The following is a 19,146-nucleotide window of genomic DNA, read 5'->3' as shown; positions in this document are numbered from 1 at the left end:
GGCTTATACGAGGTTAATACGTGACCTAAACCACACCTATACGATACGATATCACACTTATAGGCTTATACGAGGTCAATACGTGACCTATACGACGCTATACGATACGATATCACACTTATAGGCTTATAGGAGGTCAATACGTGACCTATACTACGTTATATGATACGATATCACACTTATAGGGTTATACGAGGTAAATACGTGACCTGTACTACACCTATACGATACGATATCACACTTATAGGCTTATACGAGGTCAATACGTGACCTATACGACGCTATACGATACGCTATCACACTTATAGGCTTATACGAAGTCAATACATGACATATACTACGTTATACTATAGGCTTATACGAGGTCAATACGGGACATATACTATGTTATACGACACGATATCACACTTATAGGCTTATACGGGGTCAATACGGGACATATACTATGCTATACGATACGATATCACACTTATAGTCTTATACGAGGTCAATACGTGACCTAAACCACACCTATACGATACGATATCACACTTATAGGCTTATACGAGGTCAATACAGGAACTAAATCACACCTATAGGCCTATATGGGTGTTATATCGTATCGTATAGTATCGTATCGGGTGTTATTTTCCTTTTTTTTATAAATAAACAAAGGAACACAAAAAAAAAAAAATAGAGCTTTATATACGCTCCTTAGAGATCACTACGCAGCATATAAGACAAAAATGACACAACTACCCTTGTATTTGGCTTCGTATAGCCTTAATACAAGGGCATAAATGACATTTTCAGACCTTTACATACGCTGAGTATTGGTCAATACGCAGCATATATAAACTATAAGGGTTAAAAAGATAATTTTACCTCAGGTTTGGGGTTAAAAATTTTTTTACCACCCTTTAAATACGCTGCGTATTGACCTATACGCAGCGTATATAAAGGTCTGAAAATGTCTTTTATACCCTTGTTTTGAGGCTATACGAAGCCAAATACAAGGGTAGTTGTGTCATTTTCGTCTCATACGCTGCGTAGGGACCTCTAAGGAGCGTATATAAAGCTCCATTTTTGTATTTTTTTTATTGTGTATTCCTTTGTTTATTTATAAAAAAAAAAGAAAATTATTTATAAAAAAACAATATTATTGGTAAATAATACAAATATAAATTATAAAAATAAACAATAATATAAATATTATGAATTATAAAAATTAAAAAAGAAAACTATTTATAAAAAACAATATTATTGGTAAATAATACAAATATATTGTTTTGTTATCGTTTAAATTAAATTATCGTATTCCTTTGTTTATTTAAAAAAAAAGAAAATTATTTATAATAAAAGAATATTATTCGTAAATAATACAAATATATTATATTGTTATCGTTTAAATTAAATTATCTTATCGTATTGCATCGTATCGTATTGCATCATATCGTATCGTATAGTGTAGTATAAGTCTCGTATAGGTTTCCTATAGGTCTTGTATATGCATATAGGATTAGACGGGACCTAAACCACACCTATACGATACGATATCACACTTATAGGCTTATACGAGGTTAATACGTGACCTAAACCACACCTATACGATACGATATCACACTTATAGGCTTATACGAGGTTAATACGTGACCTAAACCACACCTATACGATACGATATCACACTTATAGGCTTATACTATTTGTTTTACTTTTAACCCAAAACCTTTTATCTTTTGCGATATATTCTCACAACTTTTTTTACTTTCAACTTTGTTCCTTTATTGTTTTCATTTTCCGCAAATTTTACGCTTTATGCTTCGTTCTAAATTTTGTGACTTAACACATCGCAACGTATGTCTCTGGTTTAACGTTTTTACGTTTCGTTCTAAATTTTCCGAGTTAACATGACGCAACGTGCGTGTGTGGGTGAACGTTTTTACATCGTCTATTATTTCCCGTTTGACAAGTTCAACATAACGTGTGGGTCCTAAATCGACTTAGTTATAACTAAAGAATCCCCGCCGCATTGCGGCGGGTCGCAATACTAGTTATTTATAAAAAAAGAATATTATTCGTAAATAATACATATATATTTTATTGTTATCGTTTAAATTAAATTATCTTATCGTATTGCATCGTATCGTATCGTATCGTATTGCATCATATCGTATCGTATAGTGTATAGTATATAAGTCTCGTATAGAGGCCTATACGGGTGTTATTGTATAGTATAGTATAGTATAGTATCGTATCGTATCGTATCGTATCGTATCGTATCGTATCGTATCGTATCGTATCGTATAGTATAGTGTAGTATAAGTCTCGTATAGGTTTCCTATAGGTCTTGTATATGCATATAGGATTAGACGGGACCTAAACCACACATATACGATACGATATCACACTTATAGGCTTATACGAGGTTAATACGTGACCTAAACCACACCTATACGATATGATATCACACTTATAGGCTTATACGAGATCAATACGTGACCTATACGACGCTATACGATGCGATATCACACTTATAGGCTTATACGAGGTCAATACGTGACCTATACTACGTTATATGATACGATATCACACTTATAGGCTTATACGAGGTAAATACGTAATCTATACTACACCTATACGATACGATATCACACTTATAGGCTTATACGAGGTCAATACGTGACCTATACGACGCTATACGATACGATATCACACTTATAGGCTTATACGAAGTCAATACATGACATATACTACGTATTGCATCGTATCGTATCGTATAGTGTATAGTATATAAGTCTCGTATAGAGGCCTATACGAGTGTTATTGTATAGTAACGTATCGTATCGTATCGTATAGTGTAGTATAAGTCTCGTATAGGTTTCCTATAGGTCTTGTATATGCATATAGGATTAGACGGGACCTAAACCACACCTATACGATACGATATCACACTTATAGGCTTATACAGGTCAATACGGGAATTAAATCACACCTCTAGGCCTATACGGGTGTTATATCGTATCGTATAGTATCGTATCGGGTGTTATTTTCCTTTTTTTTTATAAATAAACAAAGGAATACACAAAAAAAAAATACAAAAATAGAGCTTTATATACGCTCCTTAGAGATCACTACGCAACATATAAGACAAAAATGACACAACTATCCCTGTATTTGGCTTCGTATAGCCTCAATACAAGGGCATAAATGACATTTCAGACCTTTACATACGCTGAGTATTGGTCAATACGCAGCATATATAAACTTTGTGAAAAAATGATCCCTCAAACCTACCAAAATGACCCAAAAAAGTCTAATGGTTTATATACGCTGCGTAGAGAGCTATACGCAGCGTATATAAACCTTGTTTTCTGTGCAATGATTGGTAATTAGGCACTGAGATCCATGGTTTATATACGCTGAGTATGGGTCAATACGCAGCGTATTGGGTTAACCCTATACGCTGCGTATTGACCAATACGCTGCGTAGGTAAACCCTAAGTGTGCAGATAGGCAAACTGAGTGTGCAGATAGTTAGGGCCGCTGAGAATTGTTTGCACGACAAGCCAGAAGAGCGCCCAAACATGGATATGGTTGTCACCACTCTTGAGTTGCTTATTTTCTCACAAGAAAAAGCCAATACAGCCCTCCAGAGGAGAAAAGTCTGGTATTTCTTCAATTGTGCATATGCATTACACACACACACGCACGTATGTGTGTATCCCTCTTTACATATACTAACTGGATATCAGTTTAGACATCAAAATGCCATACGTGACAATTAGGAAAAGTAACTAAAATAATATAGCTAACACATGCTTGGAATTGATAACTTCTTCTACTAACTTCTTTTTATTCTTTTAACCATGACAATGGTATGAGATACTCTTTTAGATTCGCTACAACCCTGACCGGAATTCTGGGATTCATGTGCAATGAAATGCTTGTTTAAGAAGTTAAAGGCCATAGTTCCATTTACAAAAAAAAAAAGCCCCTTGTTTAGGGGGGATAGTTTCGTTTCTTAATATTAGAGGATCTAACTTTTGTATTGGGCTTGCCTTGGGGCGTAGCTAGGAGGATGTATGCTAGCATATTACCCTAAGAAACTTATAATTTAAGATGTCTATGGGCAGTAATCCTTCAAACAGTGGCGGATCCATGGGTGTTTTGGGGTTCCCGGGAACCCCCTTAGTTTGGAAATAAATGAAAAAAAAATAGTGGAAATTTTATATGATTTAAAAAAAAAATAGTGAGAATTAGTGAAAATCTACCAAAAGGAACCTGGTGGGAAAAATTCATAGATCCGCCACTCCCTTCAAACTGGTTCACAACTTCAAATCACATATATATTTATGCATATTCGAACCAAAGATTACTTTGTGTGGTGGTGGAAAGCTTAAGCATGCATTTAAATTAACTATTTGTATGACTCCAGAGATGATAGAAGTTCGTGCTCATTTCCAAAGTCCAAACCCAACTCTAAAAGAAGTTAAGTTTGCGGATTTAAAAAAAGCTACAAAAAATTTTAGCATGCATGTGCGTATTCCGCCTACATATGTGGGAAGGGTGTTCTTAGCATGGGTTGAGCAGAACACATTGGCCCCTTCAAAAGAACGTGATGGAATTGCTGTTGCGGTTAAAAGGCATATACCCTTTGATAAATGGCTAGTAAGTATATATCAATGCTAAGTTGATTTGTTTCATAAATCTTATTTCCTAAATGTAACTCATAAAATTTGTGAGTTCAGGCAGAGAAGAACATCTTAGGACAATTGGCTTGTTTACAAGTACATGCCAAACAAAAGTTTTCTTGAGTTTTTCTCCACGGGTAAACTGTACAAGGATCTCTCATAAACCATCATTCCCTTGTTATTATTCTCGATTTTTGAATTAGTGTAACATATTAGTGGTGTAAGTTGAATAATTTTACAGGCCGGTTGACTACGAAGAGTGACATCTATGGTTTCGGAGTGATGTTATTGGAAAGTATAACAGGCCGACGCGTATTTTTCCTCCATGAGAATCAAACCTTGGTAGATTGGGCCACAGGGATCCACACAAATAAAAGAAATGTAAAGGAAATAATTGATCCACGTCTTGAAGACAACTACTCCCTACAAAGTGTTTCTGAATGTTTTTCATTGGCAGTAAGATGTGTTTCCAACAACCCCGCGGATAGGCCTTCAAGTGAAGAAGTTTTGCAGAATTTGGAACGAATTCATGCTCTCTACAAGTAATGGAAGGAAAATCCCAGACATGTGACTGTATGAAATAAGGTTGATTTGTTTCATTAGTAGTAGTGTCCTCAACTAGCTTGCCATATAAAAAAGATGGGATGTATACACAGACTTCAAAGGTTTAAATAATGGATGCACTTAAATATATACGAATTCTCTTTCGTGGATATGTTATACAACCAATAGCTAGCGTGTGTACTGAATATTAGGGGTGTTCAAAACCGGATATCTGAAAATTTCGGATAGTTCATTTCACTGTCCGAACCCGTATCCGGAATCCGAAATTTCGGATACAGGCTTGGATATTGAATCAGATATCCAAAAAACTTTAAAATTAAACATCATGACCACTATTAAAACCTCGGTTTAGACAAGCCAAATCAACAATGTAGACTATTAAACAAAAATTAAAAGCACTTCAAAATTAATTAGTAGATCTACATAGAAATTTAATAAATAAAATAATAGAGCAAACAAATGAAAGGGCAAAGAACACGAGGAGCCTTCTAACATAAAAAAACAAATGAAACATTGCAGATCAGCAACAAATAATTAAACCGTACACTATCATGAGTATCTATTCAAGCCCAAAACTCCTTAATTACCAACCCACTACCAAGCTAAACCAGACAAGCGTAAACCTATTAAACTATGCCCTTATAATATCCCCCCAGGTTTATGTTGTCTTGCAAATCAATCACTACTTGCGTCTTGGTTTTTTCTTCTGTTGAGCATCCGGTATCTTGTTGCCAATGTACGGGCCAAACAACTGTGTTTCAACCCTACCTCTCCTTCCTGACCACATCTCCAGATGTATAACCTGAGTGAAATATTGAAAGCCTGTGATTGAAAAATCCAATACCAAACTATCGTCATGGAAGGCGAAGTGTTTATCTTTCGAGGGAAGGATAGTCCTAGCCAAAGCTGTATTGCGGGCTCTACCAAACTATTACTTTTCTTTCTAGTTGTCACCGAAACAGATAATTAAATCACTCGAAGCCATCAGGAGGGACTTTGTGTGGGGAAGAAAGGACAGAAGAAATAAAATTCATTGGATCGCTTGGAGCAAATTGGCAAACTCCCAAAGGTTCGGGGGTAACAGTAAAGGTGTCTTGCGAAGTGCAAATCTGGCTCTTATGGCGAAATGTCTATGGAAATTCAAACAGGATCCTCAAACATTGTGGGCAAGAGTAGTTTCATCAATCAAAGAAAGTAAACGGGTAACAAAGATTTTTCCTATTAATATATTTTTTCAGGTATACGGAAGGATATCATCTCAACATAGAAGGGAATTGAAGAACTAAGGCGTCAATCTCTGAGCAGGATATCCAGTGGCCTTTATGGAATCGGTGGGCTCCGCCAAAGTCCAGTTATTTATGCTGGAGAGCTTGCCTAGGAAAAATTGCTCTGAAGACGTAGCTAAGGAAGGGAGGAATGGAGATTCAGAACCTGTTGTGCCCAAGATGTGGAGGCTATGAAGAAACAGTAAACCACCTTATCATCACGTGCACCATGGCGAGATCCATATGGTGGAATATGCTTGCTTGGATGAAGCTACTGATTAACTTGACCTTTAACTCAATAGTGGAAGCATAGAAAAACAAAATGGGTCAAAAGAATGGACAAGGATTATAACAATATCATATAAAGTGGTAGATGACATAAAGGCGAAAGCATTCCTATGGTTAAAATCTAGATCTAAATTCATGTGGGATAGATAGGTTGATTACTTGATTTCAATATTAGAGATATTGTGTAATAATAAAGGGTTGGAGAGTATCTAGTTTTCTTTACTTTTTGGTATTTGTACTTGATTGGGTTTTTACAGCATTTGGCGGCTGTTCTATAAAACAAAGAGTACTTCCAAAGTTCCACTCATAAACCCACATGCCATGGGTTCGAGTCTTGTCTCCCCCTCCCACTTTCCAGTTCAAGTATTGAAGACAACACCATCTCTACAAAATTCAACATATTAAAAAAACTGATGTTGTCTTGGTGGTGTAGTCGGTTATCACGCTAGTCTCACACACTAGAGGTCCCCGGTTCGAACCCGGGCTCAGACATTTTTCTTTTGTTTATTGCCCTTCAAAAAAAAACATATTAAAAAAACTAATTTCAGTTAACTTTTTGTTTTTGAATTTTTTTCTTTCTTCTCTTTGTTTTTTTTTTTAAATTACCGATGTGCACGTGTACGTTTCGATATACAAAATATAGCCGCCACAACTTGGTACGATTCTCTTCATGCGCTTTAAACCGCAGCTAAACGCGAACGTTATTTACTACTACCCTACAATATAAGTCAACAAAATAATTCTGGTCTTGTAAATTGACTCTTGAAACTCAAGTTTGCGCCTAAAAATTCAAAATTCCCATATTTGCTTGAGCCCAAAATTCCCAATTTAGGTTTTTGGGGGGTGGGGTAGGTTTTTTTAGGTTGGGGGGGGGGGGGGTTTAGGTTTTTTTTGGCGGTGGGGGGAGTGGTTAGGTTTTTTTAGGTATATTTGTAGAGTAACTTTGATAGTTATTGATAATTATAAAAATGTCACCTTGTCTTTTTGAGTTTTCCTTCAATTTGTATGTTTAGTATGTTAAGATTATTTGTACAAGAACTTTACCCTAAGCTTAATCCAAAAGCCTCGTGCACATGTATGAAATTTATTAATTTATGCAACCAAAAGAAAAGTCTACAAAAAGTTGGTTCTTGAAGAAAATATAAATGTTTTTGTTCTTGAAATACATAAATATAAAACTTGTGTCACTTAACTTATTCTCCTTTTCACATTTCTCACTTTCAAGTCGCAACATTTTATTAAACTTTCAATTTGATAACATCCACACATGATACATCACACATTTTTATAAAAAAGTTATTTTTTTCTTTTTATAAAAACTAGCCAACATGAACCTCCTTGATTTGCTTCTTCTTGGTCTCATCTTTTGGTATAACAACATGCAACACTCCATCCTTCATCTCCGCCTTAATCTCCTCCACTTTCGCATCTTCCGGCAGCATGAGACTAGTGTTATAGTACCCATAGGTGGCGGCCGACCAAAACTCATCGTCATCAGAACCTTCTTCCTCGTCCTTATGCTCGCCTCGAATGAACAACATCCCATCTTCAACTGTGATCTTCATATCATCTTTCGACAACCCGGGCATCTGAAACTTGATGGTGTAGCTTTCGTCTTTCTCTTTGAATCGCCTTATTAGACGTGATGGTGATAAGTTTTCGAGTAATCTGTTCATATTTGTAGCCGCTTCCACGATCGCATTCCCTAATCCTAGTGTCAAAAAATCTTTATATCAGAACAATTACAACGGGTATGCTTTACCCATGAAATTTTTCTTTGACTGTGTCATCAAAAATTTAATTTAGAATTTATAATTTAGAAAAAGATAACAAATATAACCCTATTATGAACTCGCTAGTTCAATGACTTTGTGGTTGCTTTAAAATGTTTGTCTAGAATATATAATAGCTAGTTTCAAAATCTGGAAAATAAGTTTGAGAACAATTATAAGGATATTTACAAATTGTATTTTTATTATGTATTTTCTAATAGTAATATGACGTATTATTAGACCGTCCGTAATGAGGCGATATATACCGCCGGAATGCTTGATCGCGCCCCTTAGCGCCCGGCCACACCGCTACGGCCGACGCTATGGGTTGGTTTTGTTGTCTTTGCATGAAATACATAACGCTGCACAATGTTCCTCTCCCACCCACACATATATACATATACATATATATATATATATATATATATATATATATATATATATATATATATATATATATATAAAATTGAAGGGGTTATATAACCCTCTTACTACTACACCTCTTGTGATATAAAGCCTCATAAAACCCGCTCTTGCACTTTTCGCCACTAGTCATAACGCCCCTTAAGGGCTTTATGACTAATGTGGCCTTATGACGATTTTGTTTTTGTATTTTTTATTTTGTGGCCCTGTGGACTTGAAAATTGCATGGATATTGGCGAATTGTACTTTCGTTATGCACTAGTATATAGTAAAACCGGGACCATTAAACGAATAAAAAGTAGAGACAAAAATGTTTAACCATGCACACGTGTTGTAGCATGTACGTAAAACATAGAAAATAATAACTAATAGAACTCGCGCATGCGCCGGGGTCATTAAACCGCAAAAAAAAAAAAGCATAAAAACGTTGAATAACACACGGGCATCGCAATGTGTTAACTCGAAAAATTTCGACGGAAACGTCAAACAACAAATTTGTAGAAGGTTAAAAATATAAGAGACCGAAGTTAAAAGTGGATAATCATTGAGATTACAATGAAAAATAGTTCGTGTAAAAGTTGTAGAAAAAGAAAAATATAAGAATGAAAATTGAAAAGTGTGGAAAAACTGATTAGTAAATTTTACACCTAAACAAAAGTAAAGTTGTAAACTAATATATAACTATGTACATGTAAATTTGAAACGACAATTTTAATTTGAATTCACGTATTTTTATAACATCAAGTGATGGACATTTTAGCACTAAAAATTTCATCTTAATGACTACAACAAATATATCAATAGGGACATATTGATGATGAATAAGAGTTAAAGGAGGTAGGTTCTGATTAGTGTTTTCCGACGACCAAAGTGACCTTCGACGGCGCCTGCGAGGGGAAACGGACCGCGGTTTCTTGGCGGAATCGGAGACGGAAACCTCTTTGGTTTCGGGTTTTTCATGGTGGTTGGTGGTGGTGGAGAAACGGTGGAGGAGTTGAGAAGTGCATGCTTGTGTTTGAAGAGGTAATCTTTGAGAGTGAGTGAGGTTGTTGAGGATTAAACGAGCATTGCCATTGTTGTATGTGTGTGTTTATGGTGGTGAATGGTGGTGGTGAATATAAAGAAGGTTAGGATGCCTTTTAACTAATTGTTGGTGGAATAAATAAAGATGAGAAAAGAGAAAGGAAGAAGATATGAGAAGTTTCGTGCTTTCTCTGTTGAAACTTGATGAGTCTACCTTCTTTTTTATAACTATATCTATATATATTTAATTGCTATAAATGATACTTATTTATTTGTGTTTGAAACAAGCAAAAATCTAATCTGACTGTAATAGACACTTGTTTGCTTGTATAAGGAACCAAAAAAATCTAAAACAATAAGTTTTCACTAATATTAATAGTGAGTGTATATAAGTAACCCAGACTTAGGCCTAGTGAAACTTATCAATCTATCTATCTATCTTTTAAGTAGGGGTGCTAATTTTTTGAAGGCCCTAGGCCCAAGTTTGGGTTACTTGTATTCTAGGTCCGACCCTGATTGCTGTAGATGAATCTATCTATCTATACTATATAACAAAGTAAACCTATATGAGACACATGCCCTATTACTATGCATACTCAGAATTGTTTTCCCACCATTTTTTTCTCTAATTTAGCTAATATGCTTTAGGTTTAAATATTATCTATATATTTCTTAATTGATAAGTGATAAGCCATAATTATAGATAAGTTTTATCTTTTAAGTATTCTTTAGGTTTAGATATCAATCCTTCTAAATCAATATTTCTATATATTTTTCTAAAAAAAAATATCATCCTCATATTTAAATTATTAATTTAAGATATTTTGTAAATAAAACAAATTATTTATCTACCTTTAAAATCATCTTATCCATTTATAAAATTAAAAAAAAAAAAAATTAAACGTATTGAGTTATTAAATCCTAAAAGAGATACTGGATTAAAAAAAACTAAATGTATTGATTGATTATTGTTGGCCCGAATTGGATCTTGATCTCTAGAATGAGCGTGATTAAACAAACTTGCATAAACAATAACTTGAATGTATGTAACAATCGAATGAGAGTATGTAGTGATTACAAATGAAACATTATATCCTATTTATAGTTTTCTACGGGTACGAGTGAAGAGTTGTGTCTCTTCGTGAAAAGACACGTCTCTTGGATGTGTGGTTGTGATTAAACCTTGAAGAGTCACGTTGTTTCTTGTCCATTCGTTTCAACCGGTGCGTCTCCTTTCCTTTTCCCTTTTACCGATCGGAGTTGAAGTGAGGGAAGGGACATACCCTTTCGGTTAATGATGGTAGTTACCATCTTTGTCTTTGTCAATTTTGGTCCTCGTAGTTCATAACCGCTATATAATAATCTATTCTAACTAAGTATGATGTTAAGAGATTAACCGGGTTTTCATTCACCCCCCTAATCTCGAACATCCATAAATTGCTTCAAATCTTGAATCCCGAGCAGTTCCCTCATTGTAGCAAACTTGATCCTTGCTAGTGCCTTTGTTAGTATATCTGCTCGTTGTAGTTCTCCGCTTATGTGTTCCACAGTGATATCTTCGTTTTCCACACATTCTCTTATGAAGTGATAGCGTGTGTCAATGTGCTTGCTTCTTCCATGAAAGACTGGATTTCTCATGAGTGCTATTGCTGAAACATTATCTACTCTGAGTGTTATATTTTCTTCCTTCCATCATGTGATTTCACTTAACAATCTTTTAAGCCATAGTGCTTGACATGCTGCTGCAGTGGCTGCCATGAATTCTGATTCGCATGATGATAGTGCCACTGTCTGTTGCTTCTGTGTACACCAGGTTATAGGTGATTCTCCAAAGTAGAATACCAGACCAGTTGTTCCTTTTCCTTTGTTTGTATTAACTCCAAAACTACTATCACTATAACCTGTGATCTTACATCCTCCTTGTCTTTTGTAGATGATTCCATGCTCTTTAGTTCCTTTGATGTAACGTAGTATTTGCTTTACTGCTTTCAGGTGTTGTTCCTTTGGTTCTTGCATGAATCTACTAAGCAGACTGACTGGGTAACATAGATCTGGTCTTGTATGCAATAAGTACTTGAGAGAACCTATCAGGCTTCTGTAATGTGTTGCATCTACTAGATCTCCTTCTTCAGTCTTTGTTAATTGAGTTCCTGGAGTCATGGGAGTCTTTGTGTCATTGCAGGATAACATATCGGCGTCTTTGAGTATCTTATTGATATATCATGTCTGCTTGATGCCTATCTCACCCCCTGTTTGAATTACTTATATTCCCAGATAGTATGCTAGTAATCCTAGATCGCTCATATCAAATTTGTTCTTCATCTGAGATTTGAAGATGTCTATCTCCTTTTTTGATGTTCCAGTGACTATCAAGTCATCAACGTAGACTCCAACTATTAGTGTAGAAGCTTCACTTGTCCTTGTATAGATTGCGTTCTCTAAAGTGCACTTCTTAAAGTTAAGTGACTTTAGGGTTTGATCTAACTTCGTGTTCCAAGCTCTTGGTGCTTGTCTCAATCCATACAGTGCTTTTGATAGTCTGTAAACCTTTCCTTCATTTCCTGGCTTTACAAATCCTTCTGGTTGTGATACGTAGACTTACTCCTTGAGGTCTCCGAGCAAGAATGCAGATTTCACATCTAGATGATGTACCTCCCAACCTTGATATGCTGCTAAAGCCAACATTAGTCGTACTGTCTCCATACATGCTACTGGTGCAAAGACTTCGTCAAAGTCTATTCCGTGTTGCTGAACGTATCATTTTGCAACCAGTCTTGCCTTGTGTCTGACTATGTTTCCGTTTGCATCTTTCTTAGTCTTGAATACCCACTTTAATCCTATTGCCTTGTGATCTCTTGGCAACTCCGTCAAACTCCAAGTGGTATTCTTGTTTATTGAGTCTAACTCAGCCTTCATTGCTTCAATCCATTTTCTGTCACTAGATGCTTCCTTGTAATTCCTTGGTTCTTCTTCAGCAAGTAATAATTCATGTGGATGTATTTGAATTTCTTCTGTTTCTTCATATAATTCTTCAAGACTTCTCAGCTTTACTGGAGTGTCACTAATACTTTCTGATGTACTTTCAGAGATGGATGGACCTCCACTTGATAAACTGCTTGAACTTCCTGCTGAGTTCTGATTGTATGAATGTGCTGGCGGGGTTACATAGGAGTCTTGTTCTTCTGTCTGATCTACTCCTGAATCATCATGTTGTGGCCCGCTATTGCCAGGACTACTTGGTTCATTTTCTTCTAATTCTGGTGGTATGTCATCTTCTTGAATGACAAAGTTTGTCCATTCGGGATTCCCTGAATCTACCGTCTCCATATAACTATTCCAGTTCCATGGTTGACCTTCCATGAACTTTACATCTCTACTGACACATATCTTGTTTTGTGCTGGATCATATAATCTGTATGCCTTTGATCCTTCTTCTATTCCAAGGTATTGTTTTTTGCTGGATCATATAATTTGTATGCCTTTGATCCTTCTTCTATTCCAAGGTAAACCATAGGTGCACTTCTGTCATCTAACTTCTTTTGTTGAAGTGGTAGTACCTTAGCGTAAGCAGTGCAGCCAAAAACCTTCAAGTGTTCTAAATTTGGCTTCCTCCCTTTCAATGCTTCATATGGTGTCTTGTTTACCAGGGCTTTTGTTGGAACCCTGTTTAGTACGTATATCGTGTGTCGTATTGCTTCACCCCAAAAATTCTGTGGCATGTTTATTGCCTTTAGCATACTGCGAGTAGTGGATAACATCGTCCTGTTTCGCCTTTCTACTACTCCATTTTGCTGTGGGGAATATGGTGCTGTAAGCTGTCTTGCTATGCCGTTGGTTTTGCAATACTTGTTGAATTCAGCCGATGTGAATTCACCTCCTCTATCCGTCCTTAGCATTTTTAACTTGGTCTGCGCTTCCTTTTCCACCTTTTCTTTGAACTCCTTAAATGTTTCAAATGCTTGATCCTTGGAAGTTAGTAAATATGCCCACATGTAGCGAGTATAATCGTCTACAAGTAAGAATATATACTTCTTCCCAGCATGTGTTGGTGGGGATATAGGACCACACAAATCTCCATAGACTAAGTCCAGAGGTTTTAATGATCTGAACTTTGCCTGATTTGTAAATGGTGCCCGACTATGCTTTCCTAATAAGCATGCGTCACAGATTTGACTGGCATGATTTATTTGAGGAATTCCATGTACCAAGTTCTTACGAGTCATTTCCTTAATGGCATCAAAGTGTAAATGGCCTAACCTTGCGTGCCATAATCATGCTATGTCTTCAGTCTTTGATAGTAGGCAGATTGGTTTTCCAGTCTTCAGTTTGACTTTGTACAGCCTGTTCTTCAGTCTCTTGACTCGCATTAGTAGCTTTCTATTTCGATCTCGGATAGTAAGTAGATCTCCGTCCATAACCACTTTGCAACCGATTTCTGTAAGTTGTCCGAGGCTCAATATGTTGCTTTTCAGACTTGGAATGTAGTACACTTGTGAAACAATATTTTGTTCTTGGTTCAGACATTCCAGTAGTATTGAACCTTTGCCTTTAATATCTACGTGTGACCCATCACCGAATCGTACTTGCCCTGTCACCGTTTCATCTAATTCTTTGAAGTGACTTCGCACTCCTGTCATGTGGTTGCTGGCCCCGTTGTCTAAGTACCATAGATTTTTATCTTCTGAGGCGTAACTTGTTGGTTTTATACGTTCCTCGTTTAGCAGAGCCCTTTCTTGAACAACATTTTCTTCTTGTATTGCCATTAGCAGTACGGGTGCTTCGTCTTCCTCGACGAGGTTTGAATGTTCTTGTACTTCGTCTTTCTCAGAACAATCCTTCTTGAAGTGTCCAAACTTCTGACACTTAAAGCATTGGATCTTACTCAGGTCGGTTCTTGCAAACTTTCTCCAATTTCTAGAACTTCCATTTCTAGGTCTAGATGTAGATCCTTCGTTTCTGGGACTTTGCCTATTTCCGTTGTTTCGCCAATTTCCACGCGTTTGGTTAAATCTACCACGACCGCGTTTTCCAGATTGCCTTCCTCTGGTGTTATCATTATGTGTGAACATAAGCCTATCTTGGCTTTCTCCTTGATTTCCTTTCTTTAACCTGAGCCGTTCTTCATATGTCTTTAATCTTCCGACTGCTTCTTCTAGAGTCATAGTTTCTAGATCGGAGTATTGTTCCATGGAGGAAACGATTTGAGTAAACTTATCCGGTACGCCATTTAGAAGTTTGCGTACTAGAGTCGGTTGACTCAATGTCGTTCCTACTTCAGTTGCCCGGGTAACGATACTATTAATCTTTGCGGTAAACGAATCAATAGTGTCGTCATCCCTCATTTGCAACAATTCAAATTCTGATAATAGCGTGTGCATACGCGCCTTTTGTACCCGATCAACACCAATGTGTCTAACCTTTAGATTATCCCAAATTTCCTTTGCAGTTTTACAACTTGCAACTTGCAATACAACATCTTCTGGTATTGCTTGAAACAGATATGCAATTGCAGACTTACTTATCTTTCTTGGTGTCTACCGTTGCATTTTCTGCCGGTTCAGTCGTTTCCCACAAACCATTCGCTTCAAGAATCGTCTTGATACGAATAGCCCAAACCGTATAGTTTGTTGGTTTCAGAATCGGACACTGAAACTGGGAAAGAGAATTTCTTTCTTTCTGTATAATAATTGGATTTTGTCCGGGTGTTCTTGACATATCTTCCTACCGAACAATCCTCACTTCTAATAAACTTTTATTTTCTTGGTTTCAATAGATCTCATAAACCCCGATTACCCGAATCGTGTAACAATCAAACAACCAAAACAATCTAATTCGCACTAAACCCCGGAATAAAAAAAAACCCTAGATTCCTAACCCTTCGGTTCAACCGATTATACTAGAACCGAAAATAAAAAAATTCTGAAACGAACTTTTGCAAATTAAAACGAAAATGAAACCTGATCGCGAATTCCCTGCGATGCCTTGCGATTCCCACGCTTAGAGCCTGATGCTCTGATACCAATTTGTTAGCCCGAATTGGATCTTGATCTCTAGAATGAGCGTGATTAAACAAACTTGCATAAACAATAACTTGAATGTATGTAACAATCGAATGAGAGTATGTAGTGATTACAAATGAAACATTCTATCCTATTTATAGTTTTCTACGGGTACGAGTGAAGAGTTGTGTCTCTTCGTGAAAAGATACGTCTCTTGGATGTGTGGTTGTGATTAAACCTTGAAGAGTCACGTTGTTTCCTGTCCATTCGTTTCAACCAGTGCGTCTCCTTTCCTTTTCCCTTGTACCGATCGGAGTTGAAGTGAGGGAAGGGACATACCCTTTCGGTTAATGATGGTAGTTACCATCTTTGTCTTTGTCAATTTTGGTCCTCGTAGTTCATAACTGTGACAACTCGAGTTTTTGACTTTCACTTTCGCATTTAATGCGCGTTGACTTTGACTTTGACTGCTTAGTTGTTGGATTGTGGACTTGAATTATACGAGTTGTGTGTTAATGAAAAAAATTGTATACGTTTGATTGTTTGATTGTGCATAGTTGTTTGCTATATGGTGAAACTTGTAAAATGTGTAAACTAGTTAGTGTGAAACACATTACATCACAAACAACCTTCGAAGGATGTCCAACCTCCGAAGGATGTTCACGAAACATGGCCCTAGGATCGAAGGATCACGAAACATATCCTTCGATCCGAAAGATCATCTTTCGGATCAAAGGGGTCTCGAAACATATCCTTCGGCCCAGTCATTTTAATGGGCTTGGCCCATTCCGATGATACGGTTATATTAGTGAATGCATGAAATCAGTAGGGATTTTTCTAAAAACCCTAGAACACCTCTACTTGTGACGGCAACCACAAACCTACGGAGACTTCTTGCTGATCATTTCCCTTGTTTTCATTTCCGGTTAGTGTTTAATAAATATGATTTCATGATTTATCGATCGTCTTACAATATGTTGTTGATATGATAACCGGTTATGTATGTTAAGTGGATATGTATGTTAATCGGACTTGTATGCTAATCGATTCTGTCGTGATGATGGTTAGTGATAAGGTGTTTGTGGATTGGTTGTGATATTATGCAATTCGGATTTGTTATTGTTCGTTGTTCTTGAAATCGGATCGTATAGGATAAAGTGTCAATCTTGTTCTTTTGGTTAAATTAGGGTTCATGAGGTTTATTATGAAAGTCCCTGTTTGATCGATTTTGGATAACCGATTTCTGGAAAATGTGTTAATTGATAATCACGGATAAAACTTAGAAACTTTGAATAAGCGTAACTGATTATGAAAACGTAACTGCTTATGTCGAAAGATACTTGTCTACTCGAAACATAGTTATTGTCGAAAGATGCTTGTAGTCGAAACATAGTTGTGACCGAAAGATACATGTTGACCGAAAGATATGTGTGTGATCGAAAGATGACAATAGGTTCGAAACATAACCTTCGGTCCGAAAGATAACTGAGATAACTAATGTGTCGAAAGATAAGGGTGGATCGAAAGGTGCTTGGTTATGAATGTACTTTGAAAGATGGAATTATATGTTTGATTTATTTGGCATGCCATGCTTGATGAACGTTAACATTTGTATACGTGAAGTAATACGTGTTGTGCCGTTATGCAAACTGACTGTTATGTGAACATTAAATTGCATGCGTATCATTGCGAACATGAACTGATTTGTTATACGTGCATACAATAGGACGTGACTAATTACTTGTGAGTGCATAATCTAGCATACCGAGCAAACCAAGGTGAGTTCACACTCTTACCAAGGCATGGGGTTCCCGGGGTGTTGGGAATGGGATCGAAAGGTTGATTAGATACATTATTGACACTATGCCTAGACTACCACTTTACTATCCTCGGTTGTGAAGGATACCTATAGTTACGAGTAGTCTAGTGGTTATACAACGTGGAACACCACCACACAGTAACGTGGAACACCACCACACAGTAACGTGGAACACCACCACACAGTAACGTGGAACACCACCACACAGTAACGTGGAACACCACCACACAGTAACGTGGAACACCACCACACAGTAACGTGGAACACCACCACACAGTAACGTGGAACACCACCACACAGTAACGTGGAACACCACCACACAGTAACGTGGAACACCACCACACAGTAACGTGGAACACCACCACACAGTAACGTGGAACACCACCACCAATAGAACATACAATCGGCCCGGTAGAGCCACCTGTTACAAACGAACTTACTATTACGCATTTACTTTCTGTGAACTCGCTCAACTAGTTTGTTGATCATTCTGTTACATGCCTTGCAGATCGTTAGGTACCTGGAGCTTGCACTGGAGAAGCGGGTCGTTGTGGACAAGGATCGTGGCTTTTCCGCTTTACTATTGTGATACTTAAAACTATTGATACTGGTTTATTTACTATGCTTCCGCAACACTTTTGAAACGATTTAATGTTTGAACACCTTTTGTATTGAATGGATGGTTTTCATTTACTTTATTTAATATTAAATGCATGTTCAATATGATTGGTGGCTTGATCCTGGTCAGTCACGCTCCCAAGCGGTGATACTCCGCAGGTGGATTTTGGGGGTGTGACAGATTGGTATCAGAGCCATTGGTTATAGAGAACTTGGTTTTAATATGGGAAAACGTTTTTATTAAAACCAGACTATAACCAGAACAGTGCTCTCAACGATCCACAACGACGCTTCGCTCCACGTGCAAGGCTCAACTTCCTAGGTAATAAGGTTTATGTTTATTGCCTACCTGATAGAATTGCATAGAACTTTGCTCGTAGTATGCTTACGTTACTTTGCTCACTACTTGTTATTGCTTAAGAACACCTATGTGCTTACACTTTTCTGTCATCGTATTACTCGCGAACCTTTCATACCTATGCTACCTTTACTGTTCGATCATGTCTGGACGTGTTGACATGACTCAAGCCCAGTTGACGGCTCTCATTAACGAACAAGTTGCTGCGGCACTTGCAGCCGCACAAGCAGGAGGTATAACCTGCTATCCCAGACCTATTCTAGGATGTTAGATCCTACACTCGTGACCCAACTCTCGCGCTTAACCTTGACCTATCTTTCTCGCGCAACGGGTCAGAACGCACATCA

At 37.1% G+C, this 19,146-nt stretch overlaps 3 protein-coding genes and 1 non-coding gene across 4 annotated transcripts; 2 read left to right on the top strand and 2 right to left on the bottom strand.

Moving 5' to 3' along the window:
- The first annotated feature begins 4,416 nt into the window (after positions 1-4,416).
- Positions 4,417-5,216, top strand: LOC118491423 (probable serine/threonine-protein kinase PBL11). The gene is made up of 3 exons (XM_035989198.1): positions 4,417-4,647; positions 4,728-4,766; positions 4,887-5,216. Exons 1-3 carry the CDS (start codon positions 4,417-4,419, stop codon positions 5,214-5,216), a joined length of 600 nt encoding a protein of 199 aa, XP_035845091.1.
- Positions 5,217-7,205: 1,989 nt separating this feature from the next.
- On the top strand, positions 7,206-7,279 carry TRNAV-CAC. The gene has a single exon. It is a non-coding gene; the product is annotated as a tRNA-Val (tRNA).
- Positions 7,280-8,052: 773 nt separating this feature from the next.
- On the bottom strand, positions 8,053-8,872 carry LOC110932866 (26.5 kDa heat shock protein, mitochondrial). Its single transcript, XM_035989716.1, has one exon. The coding sequence runs from the start codon at positions 8,461-8,463 to the stop codon at positions 8,107-8,109; it is 357 nt and encodes a 118-aa protein (XP_035845609.1). The 5' UTR covers positions 8,464-8,872; the 3' UTR covers positions 8,053-8,106.
- Positions 8,873-11,697: 2,825 nt separating this feature from the next.
- On the bottom strand, positions 11,698-12,165 carry LOC118491422 (secreted RxLR effector protein 161-like). The gene has a single exon (XM_035989197.1). The coding sequence runs from the start codon at positions 12,163-12,165 to the stop codon at positions 11,698-11,700; it is 468 nt and encodes a 155-aa protein (XP_035845090.1).
- Between the last annotated feature and the right edge of the window lie 6,981 nt (positions 12,166-19,146).

The sequence above is a fragment of the Helianthus annuus genome, chromosome 4, assembly GCF_002127325.2.
Source record: "Helianthus annuus cultivar XRQ/B chromosome 4, HanXRQr2.0-SUNRISE, whole genome shotgun sequence".
NCBI classification, from domain to species: domain Eukaryota; kingdom Viridiplantae; phylum Streptophyta; class Magnoliopsida; order Asterales; family Asteraceae; genus Helianthus; species Helianthus annuus.
This window is presented reverse-complemented; position numbering and strand designations above follow the sequence as displayed.